Source organism: Poecile atricapillus, chromosome W (assembly GCF_030490865.1).
Source record: "Poecile atricapillus isolate bPoeAtr1 chromosome W, bPoeAtr1.hap1, whole genome shotgun sequence".
In the NCBI taxonomy this organism is placed as follows: domain Eukaryota; kingdom Metazoa; phylum Chordata; class Aves; order Passeriformes; family Paridae; genus Poecile; species Poecile atricapillus.
In genome coordinates this window covers 39,768,467-39,782,698 of record NC_081288.1, presented here as the reverse complement: position 1 = coordinate 39,782,698, position 14,232 = coordinate 39,768,467, and the positions used below count along the sequence as shown (strand labels likewise).

The 14,232-nt window shown below is 35.9% G+C and overlaps 1 protein-coding gene across 2 annotated transcripts in view; it reads right to left on the bottom strand.

Moving 5' to 3' along the window:
• Positions 1–6,427: 6,427 nt before the first annotated feature.
• Positions 6,428–14,232, bottom strand: part of LOC131592329 (calcyphosin-2-like) — a 30,078-nt gene continuing 22,273 nt past the window's right edge. For both annotated transcript variants that reach the window (XM_058863753.1, XM_058863754.1), the window contains 5 exons: positions 12,529–12,605; positions 10,783–10,937; positions 10,114–10,233; positions 8,977–9,073; positions 6,428–7,696 (listed from right to left, as the gene is read on the bottom strand). In XM_058863753.1, coding sequence (XP_058719736.1) covers positions 7,521–7,696; positions 8,977–9,073; positions 10,114–10,233; positions 10,783–10,937; positions 12,529–12,605 — 625 coding nt within the window. In that variant the 3' untranslated portion in view covers positions 6,428–7,520. The remainder of the gene's footprint in view (positions 7,697–8,976; positions 9,074–10,113; positions 10,234–10,782; positions 10,938–12,528; positions 12,606–14,232) is intronic.

Genomic DNA, 14,232 nt, shown 5'->3' with positions numbered 1-14,232 from the left:
CTTGTAGACTGCTCCTTCGGGGTGAGAGGCAGTTCATGGGTTTATGTATTTTTTATGGTAGTAGCTTTACAGGGGAGGAGGAGGAAGGCACTGCAGACATTAATATAGTAGCAAGTTGACAAGGGAGCCGAAGAAAAATCACCTGGAAACAGCAGTCCTCCACTCTGTTTACTGATAACACCTTTCACTTCACCAGGTTAGAGGCAGCCTAACTTAAGGAAAAGAGGAAAAGAGAGGAGCAGGAACTAATAGACATCCTACATCCTGAACACTGTTGTAGAGAAGCTAGCTTTGGCTTGTCTTACCTGCATTCCAATGCAATAGGGAGTACTACACACCTCAAAGTCTAATAAAGATATTTTCACCTGACACAAAGATTTTCCATATATTCCATTTCCATATGGTATCAAAAATAAGCAATGGTTAAATACCTGCATACAGTCATATTACATTTATTAAATGGGTATTAAATATGACTATTTATATACAGTGGCTGACAAAAGCTTCGGTTAAACACTTTACATTTTGGTTCAGCTTCCCTTTACCCCTGCTCTTAAAAAAATAAAATTTTTCAGTTCTTTTTTATTTTCCATTAAAGTTTCCATGTTTATGCTGTGGAGTTCACTAACATAAAACAAAACTGGGATGGAGAAATAATACTTCTAGTTAGGTAAAGCTGATGCAAACCTGTTAGGAGCCTGAAAAAAGTGTAAGCACAAAGCTCCCACAAAACCGAGACACTCACTCCAGATTTTCCAGCAGGAACATCTCCCCGTATCTCAAAGCATGGTAGAACTTCACGGTTTCACTTCAACTGAAATGATACAAGAAAAATCACTTATTGAGAAGAAAATTTGTAAGTTAAAATCACAATGTCAGCAAGACTTAATAACATCAGGTTGTGAAAGGAAAGAGAGAGGGAGGAAAGACATTTGATATAAAAGTAAGCTCCATAATGCAAGTGCCTCACTAGCAAGACCTTAACCAGAGCACTGCACCTCATGTAGAACATTGAAATCAACACAAGGAAAATGCCAATTGGCACTGATGGAAGAAAAATGAGAGTGGTCTTCAATCTGTCCAGTTAATGCAATTTTCCTAAACAGCTACATTTAGGAATTAATATGCAATATTTAGCAGACTTCAGATCAAAGGGGATGTAATAATAGTTTTCAAAGCTGTTACATAAGGGAAGGATGGGATAGCAGAAACAGTAATCAGCTTAAACCATAGCAAGAAATATTCAGGTCAATCTGCAAGCAACTTGTAACAGCAATAGAACAGATTACCTGAGAATGTGGTGGAGTCTCCATCACAAATAAGAAAGCAGCACAACTGGGATTTTTTTCCAGATAATACAGAATAATGGAGTAGACAACCTTGTAAAATCTCTTCCAGACAGATTTCTTCTGACTTTATGTGAAGGAATAGTATTATAATATAATATAATAAATATTAAAGACTAGGAATGCCATTGCAGCTACTGTTTGCTTTTATCAGCCCTGTCTCCTATCCTTTTCCCCAGAGATTTTTCTTGCTGGATGTTAGTTCATATTTTGATTTATTTCTGAACATATTTTAGTATTATGGCAGTTACTGAGGAAGCTCATCCAAGAAGGATGCTCCCAAAAGAAAAGTTTGGAGGCATACCAAGCTAAACTGGAAAGAGAACTTAGAAATCACATAGTCTCAAACAAGGGGCAAAGTATCAAAAAATAAACACAAAGAATATGGAAAGTTAATTATCTGGCACTAACAACTGATTCACTTCTCACTGCTGAATTTTTGGAGTGCCTATTTCCTGTGGTTACTTGGGTCTATGCAACAATAATATCTAGAACAGATATATCTCAAAAGCATATTAAACCTGTAAAAAGCAGAATATTATATATTGGTTTAAACTGTATTGCTACATCAGGCACTTCCAAAATGATTGTTCTAAGAGAAAAATAAAAGCACTGGTTTGACTTCTGTTGCCGTTTCCTTTGGTCATGAAACATTGACAACAGAGAAGAAATCAAGAATGTCTAGAGGATGAAAACAACTGCAGTATTCACAACTGAAGCCTGCAGTTAATCACTGCATCTGCAAGGCAAATGCTATTGTCAAAAGAAATTACTTCAGGGGAATAATTTTACCACTGTGAGTGCAGGATTTAATTCATGCCAAGACAAATCATAGGATCCCAGAATTAGACACAGGAGTGATTAAGTGTTCACTTACTCAACACAAGTTGTAAGAAAAAAAGGAATATTGCTTTAACATAAATCTCTGAAGCTGTCATTTCAGCTTGATATTGATATTAACCCGTGCTTTGCTGCAGCAGAATGGGGTTTACTATAGCAGAATGGGATTTACTATAGCAGAATGGGTGTGAAGTATCCAGCAGTGTAAAGCAGTTATCATCCATTCTGACAGTGGCAGAAAATGTTGATACTGAAGCTTCTGTGCACATATCCAATTAATTCCATCCAAAATGTAGCACATGAGAGAGAAGAAAAAAAAAATACCCAGAAAAGAGGTAGTCAGATATCCTAACTCCCAGGTAAATACAACAGATGCTCTAATAAACATTAAGAAACCTTCGATAAACAGATCTAGTTTTTTTTTCTCAAAGGTATTTTTTTATCAGCTTTAGACCTCAGGTTCCTCACAGTCAAAAAGGGACACCACGAAAGTACAGGAGTCACAAAATACAAATATTTCATAAGGTCATCATGCAAGCAATGCAAGTCTTCCCACATTTCCTTCCTAAGAACCTTCCAATCTGGTTAACATTTTGAAATGTCCCCTGTAGAACAAATAACCTAAGTAGACCTCTTGCATCACTGGAGATGTCTGATGCTTACAACAGAGTAGTTCTGACTCAACTTCTCAAAGACAAGATGGTTAACAACACGAAAAGCAAGTACTGAACTATCTCAGTCTGAATTGCTAAGTATGAAGAAGGAGGATAAACTTTAGAGTAATATCAAGGAAAAAAAGCATATGATTTTCTACTTTCTTCTTTCCTGCCACAGAAACGAACCTGTTTCCTTCAACACATCAGAAATCAGTTCTAGGCTTTTTTACTGTGTAGAGATAGCATGCTCCAAACCAAACAAAAAATAAAACTAATAAAAAACCACAAAAAACACACACACAAAAAACTCCCTCATACAATAAAAAACCAAAATGCACAAACTAAAATAACCCAACCAACAAATTAAATAACCAATGCCCATAAAAACAAAAACTCAAAACTCCAAAAGTAAACAGCATATCTCTACAAACACACTGTGGTAGATACATTTTTAATGTTTTTGTTGTTCTGGCCACAAAGATGCACAAAATTTGATCACCTGGCAGTAACTTATGGAGGAGAAATTAGTTTTTGAGTGTGAATCAGTAAAAATGCCTCCTCTCAGCAACAAAGCCACCCCTGGTGAGGATGCTGTATTTCTATTAGCAGGCAAAGGTTTCCTCTGTGTGCCTGTGCTGCAATTTTTCAAAGTGCTCTTAAACATTCCAGGTTACAGTGTCAGTGCATATTCATTTCATGAAGTAGTTACAGACCTTAAGAAAAGGAGTTAAATCACTTAACTAATTTCTACTTGTCTTCTGGGAGCCTGCACATTTAATAGGACAAAATACGTTCACACCATAATGCACTGCTGATGTTCTCAATTGCAGCAAATTGCTAGAAGTTTTTAGCAGAAGTGTAAAGCATGGTGGCATGAAGACAACTAATTTATTAAGCAGTGAGTTTCAGTGAAGATTCTTCTTTGAGAGCCCCACTTTAAATAAGAACCCCACTCTAATTTTGGAAACATGGGCAATTCCTAAAAAGATAGCAAATGTAGAAAGTTTTGTTTGAAGCACATTTAAAGGCAGTAAACCCAGTAGACATTTCCAGATGATTTTAAGGCTACAAAGCATTGATTAAAGAAAAGGATTCAGGTTCATTAAATGTTCACAAGTAAATAAGAGCAAGTCAGAGCACAATTAATCAGGCCATTGAGACAACTCTTAATGAAAAATCAGATACCACAGACCTTGGTTTGAATAGTTACTGTGTTTTTCTACTCACGGCAAGCATGGTGGGCAAACCTTTTGAATTTGGTTTGAATTCTTTGCCACCATCTGAAGTTTAGACAATGAGAAACTGTGGGCAGATAAAAGTGACTTTTGTGAATACCATTAAAAATTCACCATAGACATCACATCTGATGAGGCTACAACTGATCACAGAATCAGTAAGGTTGGAAAAGACCTTCAAGATCACAGAGTCCAACCTTTGACCAAACACTACCATGCTCATTTCTTGAACACTTACAGGAATGGTTACTCCACCACCTCTCTGGGTAGCCTGTTCCAATGCTTAATCACTTTTTTGGGGAAATTCTTTTCCTGATGTCCAATCTTAACTTCCTCTCATTGCAACTTGAGGCCATTTTCTCTTGTCCTGTTGCTGGTGATCTCGTAGAAGAGGCCAACCCCCACCTGGCTACACACTCCTTTCAGGCGGTTATAGAGAGCAATAAGGTCTCTTCTGAGACTCCTCTTCTCTGCACTAAACAACTCCAGCTCCCTCAGCTGCCCCTCATATGACTTACTCCTTAGACCCTTCACCAGCACTGTTGCCCGTCTCTGGACATGCTCCAGCACCTCAACGTCCTTCTTGCAGTGAGGCCCCCAAAACTGGTGAGGTGTGCCCTCACCAGTGCCCAGTACAGGGGGACAATCCCTGCCCTGCTCCTGCTGGCCACACCATTGCTGATCCAGGCCAGGAGGCCACTGGCCTTCTTGGCCACCTGGGCACACACTGGCTCATGTTGGTTGCTGACCCCCAGGTCCTTTTCTACCAGGCCACTTTCCAGCCACTGTGTCCCCAGCCTGTAGTCCTGCTTGGGGTTGTTGTGACCCAAGTGCAGGACCTGGCATTTGGCCTTGTTGCCCAAGTGTAGGACCTCATACAGTTGGCCTCAGCCTATTGATCCAGCCCAGATCCCTCTGCTGAGCCTTTCTACCCTCCCACACAGTCTGCAAACTTACCAAGGGGGTACTTGATTCTCTCCTACAGATCATCAATAAAAGTATTAAACAGGACTATCCCCACTACTGAGCCCTGGGGAAAACCACCAGTGACCGGTCACCAGCTGGATGTATCTCCACTCACCACCACCCTCTTGGACCAGCCATCCAGCTTTTTACCCAGCAAACTGTGCACCTGGCCAAGCCAGGAGCAGCCAGTTTCTCCAGAACACTGTGGGAAATACTGTCAAGGACTTTACTGAAGCCTAAAGCTCCCAAAACCTTTCCCTCATACACTAGGTAGGTCACTTGATCATAAAAGGAGGTTGAGTTGGTCAAGTAGGACCTGTGTAAATGACCTTGTAGCTAATAGAAATTATACAAATAGCAGATTTCACATAATTACCGCAGTACTGCTTTAATTTTCTGGAAAATTTTGACCTTTAGAATTTATCTTAGATTATCCTGTTAGGGATCTATCTTCAGATAAAAAAAAAAAAAAAAAAAAAAATGCAGGACTACCAAAGCTATGTTCTTTTAACAGCACCTCATTTCCATGATAACAAAATAAATTTGTGGCAGATATGAGCTATACAGCTTCTTCTGACCAGCAGCTCCACTTAGTATATATCTATTTGTCTTGAATTTTTCCATTCCATAGGAAAATGTGGAACAATTTTCCTAAAAGCTTCACAATAAAATTAAACATTGCATAAAGAAATATGTCAATACCTCATTTCACAATCACTTCCATTCATTAAACTGAGCTACAGTTTTATCTGTTGGTACAATTCTCCTAAGTGAAAAAGTCTAAATAGAGCACATGATTTCTTTAAAAAACTAACAAAAATGTGACTTGGTATTTTTGCAGCTATTTGAATGGACATGTTAATGAGCAGATCCCTCTACTACCACCTAAAGCTTCCCTTCTCAGAACTACCTGCCATTCTCAGGTATGAGATCACCAGTTCCAAGAACACTAATTAAAAAAAACCTTTCCAGTGAGAGAAATTCCAGCAGGAACGGGGAACAAGAAAATCATAATGAGTCAGAATTCTTGCTTATAATACGTATTAACAAAATCTGCCTTTCCCTGTAAAAATACATACAGACTTTTACAGCTCCAACAGAACCCCCCAAAATCCCTCATTTGATGATTTAGAGTAGAACCTCCAGTACTTGTTACATCTGAGGCCAGGTCAAACGATCCAGACATAAAAACACACAAGTTATTAGAACAAGGAAATACTGTATCTGAACTATGCTAGTCAGCCACAAGGGACCGAAGTCTCTCATTTCAGCATCCATCCCAGCACTGCCCTTTAATTCCTATGAAACACAAATTCTGTCTCAGAGGAAGATTCTTTTAACCACAGACTATAAATTCAAAACCAGGCAGACAAGCTTAGAGGAAAGTTATAAATTTTAATTGCATAGGCTTAAGAAATGCAGTTCAACATACAGTTAATTTCAGTGACAGGTCTATGAAAACCAAAGTCTTTCTCTCATTAACGATATATTTTTATTTCTTAACACAAAGAATTTTACAGAATTAGCAAGATGTATTACATTGAGAATTGTACCTGTCAGAACATCTGAAACAGCAAAGAATATTTTAATATATGATTTAATTTTTGTGATGGCAGAGGTGGTTTTTTTTGGGCCTTTTAAAAAATACTTTACTCTTTCATATTTTCAGAGTAAATAGAAAATGCTATATATCAGTTTGACAAAATATTTAATTGCTATGTTTTAGTTTAAAAATCCCAGCAATATAAAGAAAACAGATATTTAAATATAAATTATTTGTTTTGAAAACCACTTAGCAAAATACAGGAAAGGAAGATAAGCATTACAAAATACATGTGTGATTACTAAAACCTTTGAGATTCAATGCTCAGCTTCGGATGCCTGACCAAAATGACAAAGCAAGATCAGTCAAGACACTGCACAGGCCAAGGGACTAATGCTGTGAACATCTCTGCACTTTCAGTACATCCTCAAAATTGGAAAAGGATGACCTGCTCTCTTTCAAGCTAAGTACCTGCATAAGAAAAAATAAGCGAGACAAAGAATGCTATAAGAAAATTTCTGAAGAAAAGCTACAATTCATATTTATGCAGTCAAATCTAAAGCTTTTCACAATGCATCATAAAACAAAATTTTCTCTTGCACATACCCCTTCAGGCATTTTAGTATTCTAATTCTCTTATTTTAAAATAGGACACTTTATTTTAATATAAAAAAATATGGCTTTTGGTATGGGAAACAGCCTCATTAATTTCCAGTGAAACGTCATGAACAGCATTTTTATTAGAAGAGTGGCTACCACAACTCAACACACACTCCATGAAATTTGCCACAAATTATTCTGAAAGCATCTGAAGTTTTCTGTCACTGAAATCAGTTTAAGACACTAATTATAAAGGACATCAAGACTTAATCTTCTCTTATTCAGCCATTCCTTGTTTAGAAAAGTCCCTTCTTCTTTTTTGTCATCTTCCACTCTAAATTCCCCATGAATTCCTTAAGATATTAGCAAAATCATCATCATCCACAATTCCATAACTTAATCCTTCATAGTAATCTTCAAACTCAGAATAGGACACTTCATTGGGGTTGCTGCAGGACTCTCCTAATGCTTCTAGAAATGAAGATTTCATTTCTTCTTCTGCAGTTTTGCCTATAAAAGTATTTTTTTGTATTAAATACATTTTAAAGAAGAGTGAATATGTAGCATTTAATATACTTAAGGCACGAAAGTTTCAAATTTTAGCTTGCAAATAATTTTTTCATGCACAAATTCAATATTCTGATTTCAGAATTAAGTCATTGGCTTACTTATTACCACCTGAAGAAATTACCTTACTTTAATAGCATGATAGAATTAAGTATCAACAGAAAACATGGGGTTAACCAGTCACAATGAATTATGAGATCAGGAAATTTTTTTTTCTTCAAATGATTGCAAGAGCTGCATAATGCATTTGTAAACTAAAATTCTGAAGTTATCTTGTAAGAAAGCATGTTTACTGTAATAAAACTTGAAAGTTCTGGGAAAACTTTAAGATGGAAATAGGTGTTTGAAAAGTGTTCTGCAATTTACATCTGTGTCCTAGCAATTTTATAGAGATAATACTCAGGATAATTTCATAGCATTGAGAAGAAAAGTACAAAAAATATGGCATTACAGCATTGGAAAAAAAATCACATATTGTATTCCGTACCCCCATGTGACTTCATGCGTTACTATTAAAATCACTGGCAATATAAAAAAAATCCTCTCTTCTACAGACAAAAAAGAAAGGGTCCTGACAGCATGGAGACTTTCACAGCTCCTAGTTTGGTATATGGGGTGTTGTTTTTTAAAACTGACAAACAAATATTTAAAGTCTTATTTTTCAATGGCAGACTTTAAAAATTTTTGAGAATCCTGAAAAAATAATGAATAAACCAGCATTTCCTCTGCAAAGGATGGCAAACCTGTCCCAGAAATAAATTAAGTTCCTTCTGAATAAATCATTCAAGTGCTGAGTACATTCTGTGTCAGTTGGAATCCTTGCATATTTTGATGGAAAACAGTAATGTGAAAATAAGAGTATTCTACTAAGTGAAAATTATTGGTATCATATTTGCCACTGAAAACTTACAGATGAAAGCTGAGAAATAACTGCTTACAGAGGCAGGGAAAAGAACTACTCTGCACACAGGCAGTATTATCAGCTTGATAGAGAGCAAGTATTAAAACTGTACATGAACTCCATTACTACTTATTGTCATGCTCTGGAGAGACTAATTTTAAGTCCTCAGATGAAGAAAGTTCCCCTTTAACAGCTCAAGTCTAAGAAAATATGAAAACAGTTCTTATTTCCAACCAGTTTCCGGATCTGCTGTCTCTGGTAACAAGACGACTTCTGTAGTTTGAGATTTTGGTTTGTTTGTTAGTTTGTTCATGTGAATTACCTGTCAATGCTACAGGATGTTTCTTTGCACAGTAACATTTTCTGACATCTACCATAGGCACACTCCCAGTTTTGTTGAAATCTAGTTTCATATAAGCCTATAGGGGGGAAAAAAGTTTCATATAAGCATCTCAGGGGGAAAAAAATGGAAAGATTAAAAGATCAAATACACTTAACTATCTAGGTACACACTTTTGGATCTTGCACAATGGATTATGTCAGTTTACCTATTTTATGTAAGGTACCAGATACCAGAAAAACATTCTAGATTATGAAGTTTCATAATTATTTTACCTCAACACTTTTCATATCAAATGTGTGTCCCCTGGTCAAAGAAAAATAATTGTCTTCTCTCCCTAATTTCTATCTCATCCTTAGAATGAGAAGTTTAGCTGCTTTCCTCCTGCCTCCTCCAATTATTAAGATTCTGCATCATTCTGACAGAAGCCTCCTCAGAGCCTCTCTAGCACTGCTAAGAGCAGCTTCATTTTCATTTGTTTACTCAAATACATAGGCTTGATACATAAGGCTAGGAGATTTGGATCCTCCATGATTGAAAGCATGAAAGTATATGTCATTTTTCTTGACTTTGATATCCACTTGCTACTCCTTTGGCTGGTTTGTGGTAAATATCTGATACTGCAAACAGCTCTACATTACATTACAGACAAATAACAAGTTGCATTTCACACATAACATGTCTCACAAATATGACTCTTACTGTAGGTCTCAAAGGAGGCAAGTATTAATGCCTCCTATTTCAGGCACTGCAGGAAGAAAGACTACTCATGCAGATTTGCCAAAATTTGTCTTTTGCAAAAATAAGGAAACAGACTTTTGGAAGAGATCATCTAAAGGTGTCAGATGCTTTATACTCTGGACTGAACTATATGAATAGCACATATGCGTGAAAACTCAAAATAAAGGGATTATTCCTAGAATTTAAAATGAACTATTTTAACAGTCCACTAATTTACCTTTCTGTTGTTAAACTGAACCGAAGCTTTAAGAAGTCAATTTCCAGGTACAGAACTTAAGAAAAATAATAACAAAACTCAACAACTAGAATATGATGAGTAACTAACTCCAAAGTTAGACCACGTAATATTTACACTTAAATATCTGCAATAAAACTTACTTTTCTTACAAATGCTTTCCTATATTCATTCATTTCTCCAAAGATGGCATGGGTGAATTCTCCATAGTCGACCTTATCACTCTTGCTATCATCAAGAATAAGCCATAAGGATTCAAAGTCCTGCAATTTAAAAATATTTTGCCAAAGTTCTTCACTATATCCTGAAATATGACAATTGTCATAATGGAAAGTTACAGTATTCTCACAAAAACCCCCAAACCTCTAGATCCAAACTCACTCAAAGATTTGTAGAAATAATGCATGTCATCAGTGGTCACTGATGACCATAATTCATGTTATTCACAGTTCTGATAGCTGTGAGCTACTTTTACAACAAAATATATAAAACAAAGAAAAAACCTAAGTAAAGAGCATAAACTAAATTATCTTTTTAAAGCCTACAGAGAAAAAATGGATTGCAATCACACTTGCTTCTTCATGTCATGATGTAAAAAGATTGCATGTTTTTAAATATATTATTTTTTATTTTGAAGAACTTCACATAGAACTGAATGCAGAAATGCCAACATACTATAAGGGAAATTAGAAAACCACCAAAGGAAAACATGCACAACCCAGGCATTAAACTATAGATTTAAGCAAGGAAAAGCAGCAATTACATAAATTAAGACAGATAATACCCATGTTTACAGTTTCAGCTAGACTCACCCCTTCAGGTATTTCCAAATGGAATACTTTTAGAGCTTCTTTCAAGGTTGCTCGAGAAAGAAAGCCATTTCTGTTCTTGTCTATTTGTCGGAAATACTTTCCTAAGCCTGTTATAACCCGAACTCCTCTTTTACTTAACGTTTCTCTGAATGTACCTGAGGATTTTGAGAAATCAAGGACACAACATTTACCTGAAGTTGTCCACTTGCTATGGAGACAACACAGAAGTAAGGAACACCATGTCTACATATGATGGTGCTTGTTAGAAAGACATACCTGTGCATTGGGGCTCCCTTGTCTCTGATGAAAGAATGCCCGTCCAAAAGGAAACCATCAGTTATTTAACATTTGAGTGGAAGTCATATAAAGTATGTCTAACAAGCAATATCCAACAAACTTTTTTCAAAGAGACTACATAAGGAAAAGAGAAATGGCTATTGCCCTCTATATGTTAAGACTTCTGTGAGAACGGATTACATGCCATGATTTACCATACAAAGTAACTTTGGAACAACTGCTTTAGAACAATACAAAAATTCTATCATGAGACACAGAGTTGTTTCTTTATTCTACAAACTTGTTAAGTGCATGTAGAAACGAGAACAAAAATTACCAATTTGGCAAAATCATTCCCAAATTATATGCAATTTCTCTGGTAAGATTTATGAAAGTCTTCAGCTAGCAATTTCACTTAGGGATGTCTGAGTTTCTCAGCTTTGTTAACAGAAGTCTCATGCTATTACCTTCAAATTAGTTGTATCTACAATTTTAAAGAAAAAAAGGGGCCAGGTGAAAGCAGGAAATTTTTTCCAGTGATGCTGAAACTCAGACATATGTTAAAAGGTGCCTTGAAGTATACACACACAGCATTCTTCCAGGGAACACCAGCAAACCTTAGATGTAGTCAGATAACTGAAAAGTTAGCTTGTGTCAGTTATTGCAAGGGGAAAATGGAAGATTAAAAAATAACCCTAATAACCCTAATTATTATTCCAACAATTTTTTTGTAAAAGTCATTGTCCAAGCAGATTCTAGTGACCAAGGAGTGCCTACTTAAAGCAGGTTAATGACAGTAGTCAGCGGAGATTATACAAGCTGTGAGCTGCTCAGATCAACCATTTTTATTGACAAGGTTACAAAAATAATACACAACACTGTACAAACATCTTTCCACAATCTTCAGCAAAAAGCTATGCGTTTGTCCTAAAGACTGTAGATAGAAACATGGTACAATTTATTTATATATTCCAGACTACACTACACAATTATACTCATGATTTTTAAAAAGCAAAATAATAGAGAATATCAAAATGCAACTTATCAATGTATAGAAGCAATGGCCAAAAGAAATATCTAGCACAAAATTGATGGAAGAAATGAGATGGTGTTTGTACACTTGGCCAATAACAAATTTAATGACAGTGTAACATAGCATCACTGTTATTTTTCAGAATTTTTTCAGGGATTAGGTCAACATAGAGATTAACTTTTTATTGATTACATTCATAATTACTCTGTACATTCTGCACAATCTTTACCCAGACTGTTTATCTGAAGAGATAGCAGAAAGCTTTCTTATGAGTGATTTGTGCTGGTAATAGATTCTAATAATATTCTGATAAATATCTAACTTTTGTTTAATTTAATTTACACAAAATCTTCGTAACATTGCTATTGTTCATTGCACTGAGCTGCAAAGACAGAGATATGGATATTAAAATTAAATGGGTTCTGGTAGATACAAACCTTGAATCTTCTTGAAAACTTTGCTGTCATCAACCACTTGCCTGGAACACTCTTCTTTGAGTTCCACAGAAGAAGCTCTAAAGAAGTCAAAATTAATATTGATTGGTGAAATTACATGTAATGTGACTATATTCAAAACAGATGTAGTAAAAAATCCCAACACATTCAACTCTAATTCATATATGACCCTAATAAGCACAATATCCAATTGCTTGAGTTTGAGAGGGCCTTCACAAAAGTCCTTGCTGACTAGCTGCAGATATGCAGAAATTCTTTTCTGACAGTATTAACTGGCATTTCCTCTACTAATTCATTAACCATGGATAATTCTTCCCATGCATAAAATCTCAAGAAATTTAGTTCAATCTTAATTTCATACCACTGGAAGAGTTTGTTAAAGCAACCACATTTAATCACCAACAGGAAAATAACATGAAATACTGTTCAAATCTCTCTTTAGAACACAAATAGCAAAGGTGTAGACCAAAAGCATATCTAGAAATTAAGGTTACATTTTGTGGGTTTATTTCTGCTAAGCTCCCTTCTGAGAAGGGCTTCCCACAAGTCTTCATCAGAAATTACTATAAAGGTTGTTAAAACTGCAGAAGAACCTACTGGAAGAAAAAAAAATAAATAAACCAAAAAAGTCTTACAATTATTTTAATCAGAATATTAAAAAAAAATGGAAAACTGCTTGCTCACCAGTGTTTTGCCATGACATACTCCTCCTCCTGCTTTCTGAGGCCAAAGATTTATCTCTCTGTTATCTAGTAGGACTCTTCATCTCCACTTTGAGTACCCCTCATTATGAAGTCCCTAAAAGCTTACCTACACCAGATCACCTAAACTGGAAAGTCAAGAAGCACCTGCAGAGGACAATGTACTCCCCTCTAGAACACATGTAAACCAAATGATTCATGGTTTGTGACAGAAGGGCATAGCTGCTTCTGGGAACCTGCAGTAGACCTTTTGGACTGTAGCTGAACAGGATTTTCTGTCAGTAGAGTAATGAAGGTAAGAGAACTCAATTCAAGCATTTTGCACCAGAGAATAGAGAGCTCAGTAACATCCTCATAGAGAAGAAAAAGATAGACTGAAATTTAGTTACTAATGAAAAGAATACAGAGAGAGTATAAAAAAGGAAATAGTCTATTCCACACACATAGCACAAAATCCAAAATTACAACGCATTGAGCAGGTCTTCTTTTTGGTTCTTCTATTCAGAGATAACATTGGTTCAACTCCAAATTTCACAGGTATAAGATCAGCAACAAATGAAAGAAGAAGTTGTTTACTTGAATGATAGGTTTCTGAGATGTAAAATGTCTTACATAAACTATCTGAAATTAAATTATATTGTGTTTTATTTCACTGAAACTTTGCCAAGAGGGAACAATTAGCAGTAAGCATCATACAACTATACAGTTCTAGAACCAATTGAATTTGAATTTACTGTTCTATGCACTGTTAGCTTACTATGGCTCCTTTGCAAAGCTTTCAGTCTAAAGGGACTTTAAGTGAATATTACCATATCTGAGAACAAGCTTCATGTGTCTAAACACTTGCAGAAAGAAAGTAACAGTCAAGTTCTAACAAAGTAGTCCTCACATATTGAGCATATTTAATTGAGATTAACATTAGTCTCTTCCTAATCAGGAAGGGATCAAAGTATAAGATATATGAGGAGAGGCTGGGAGAGCTGGA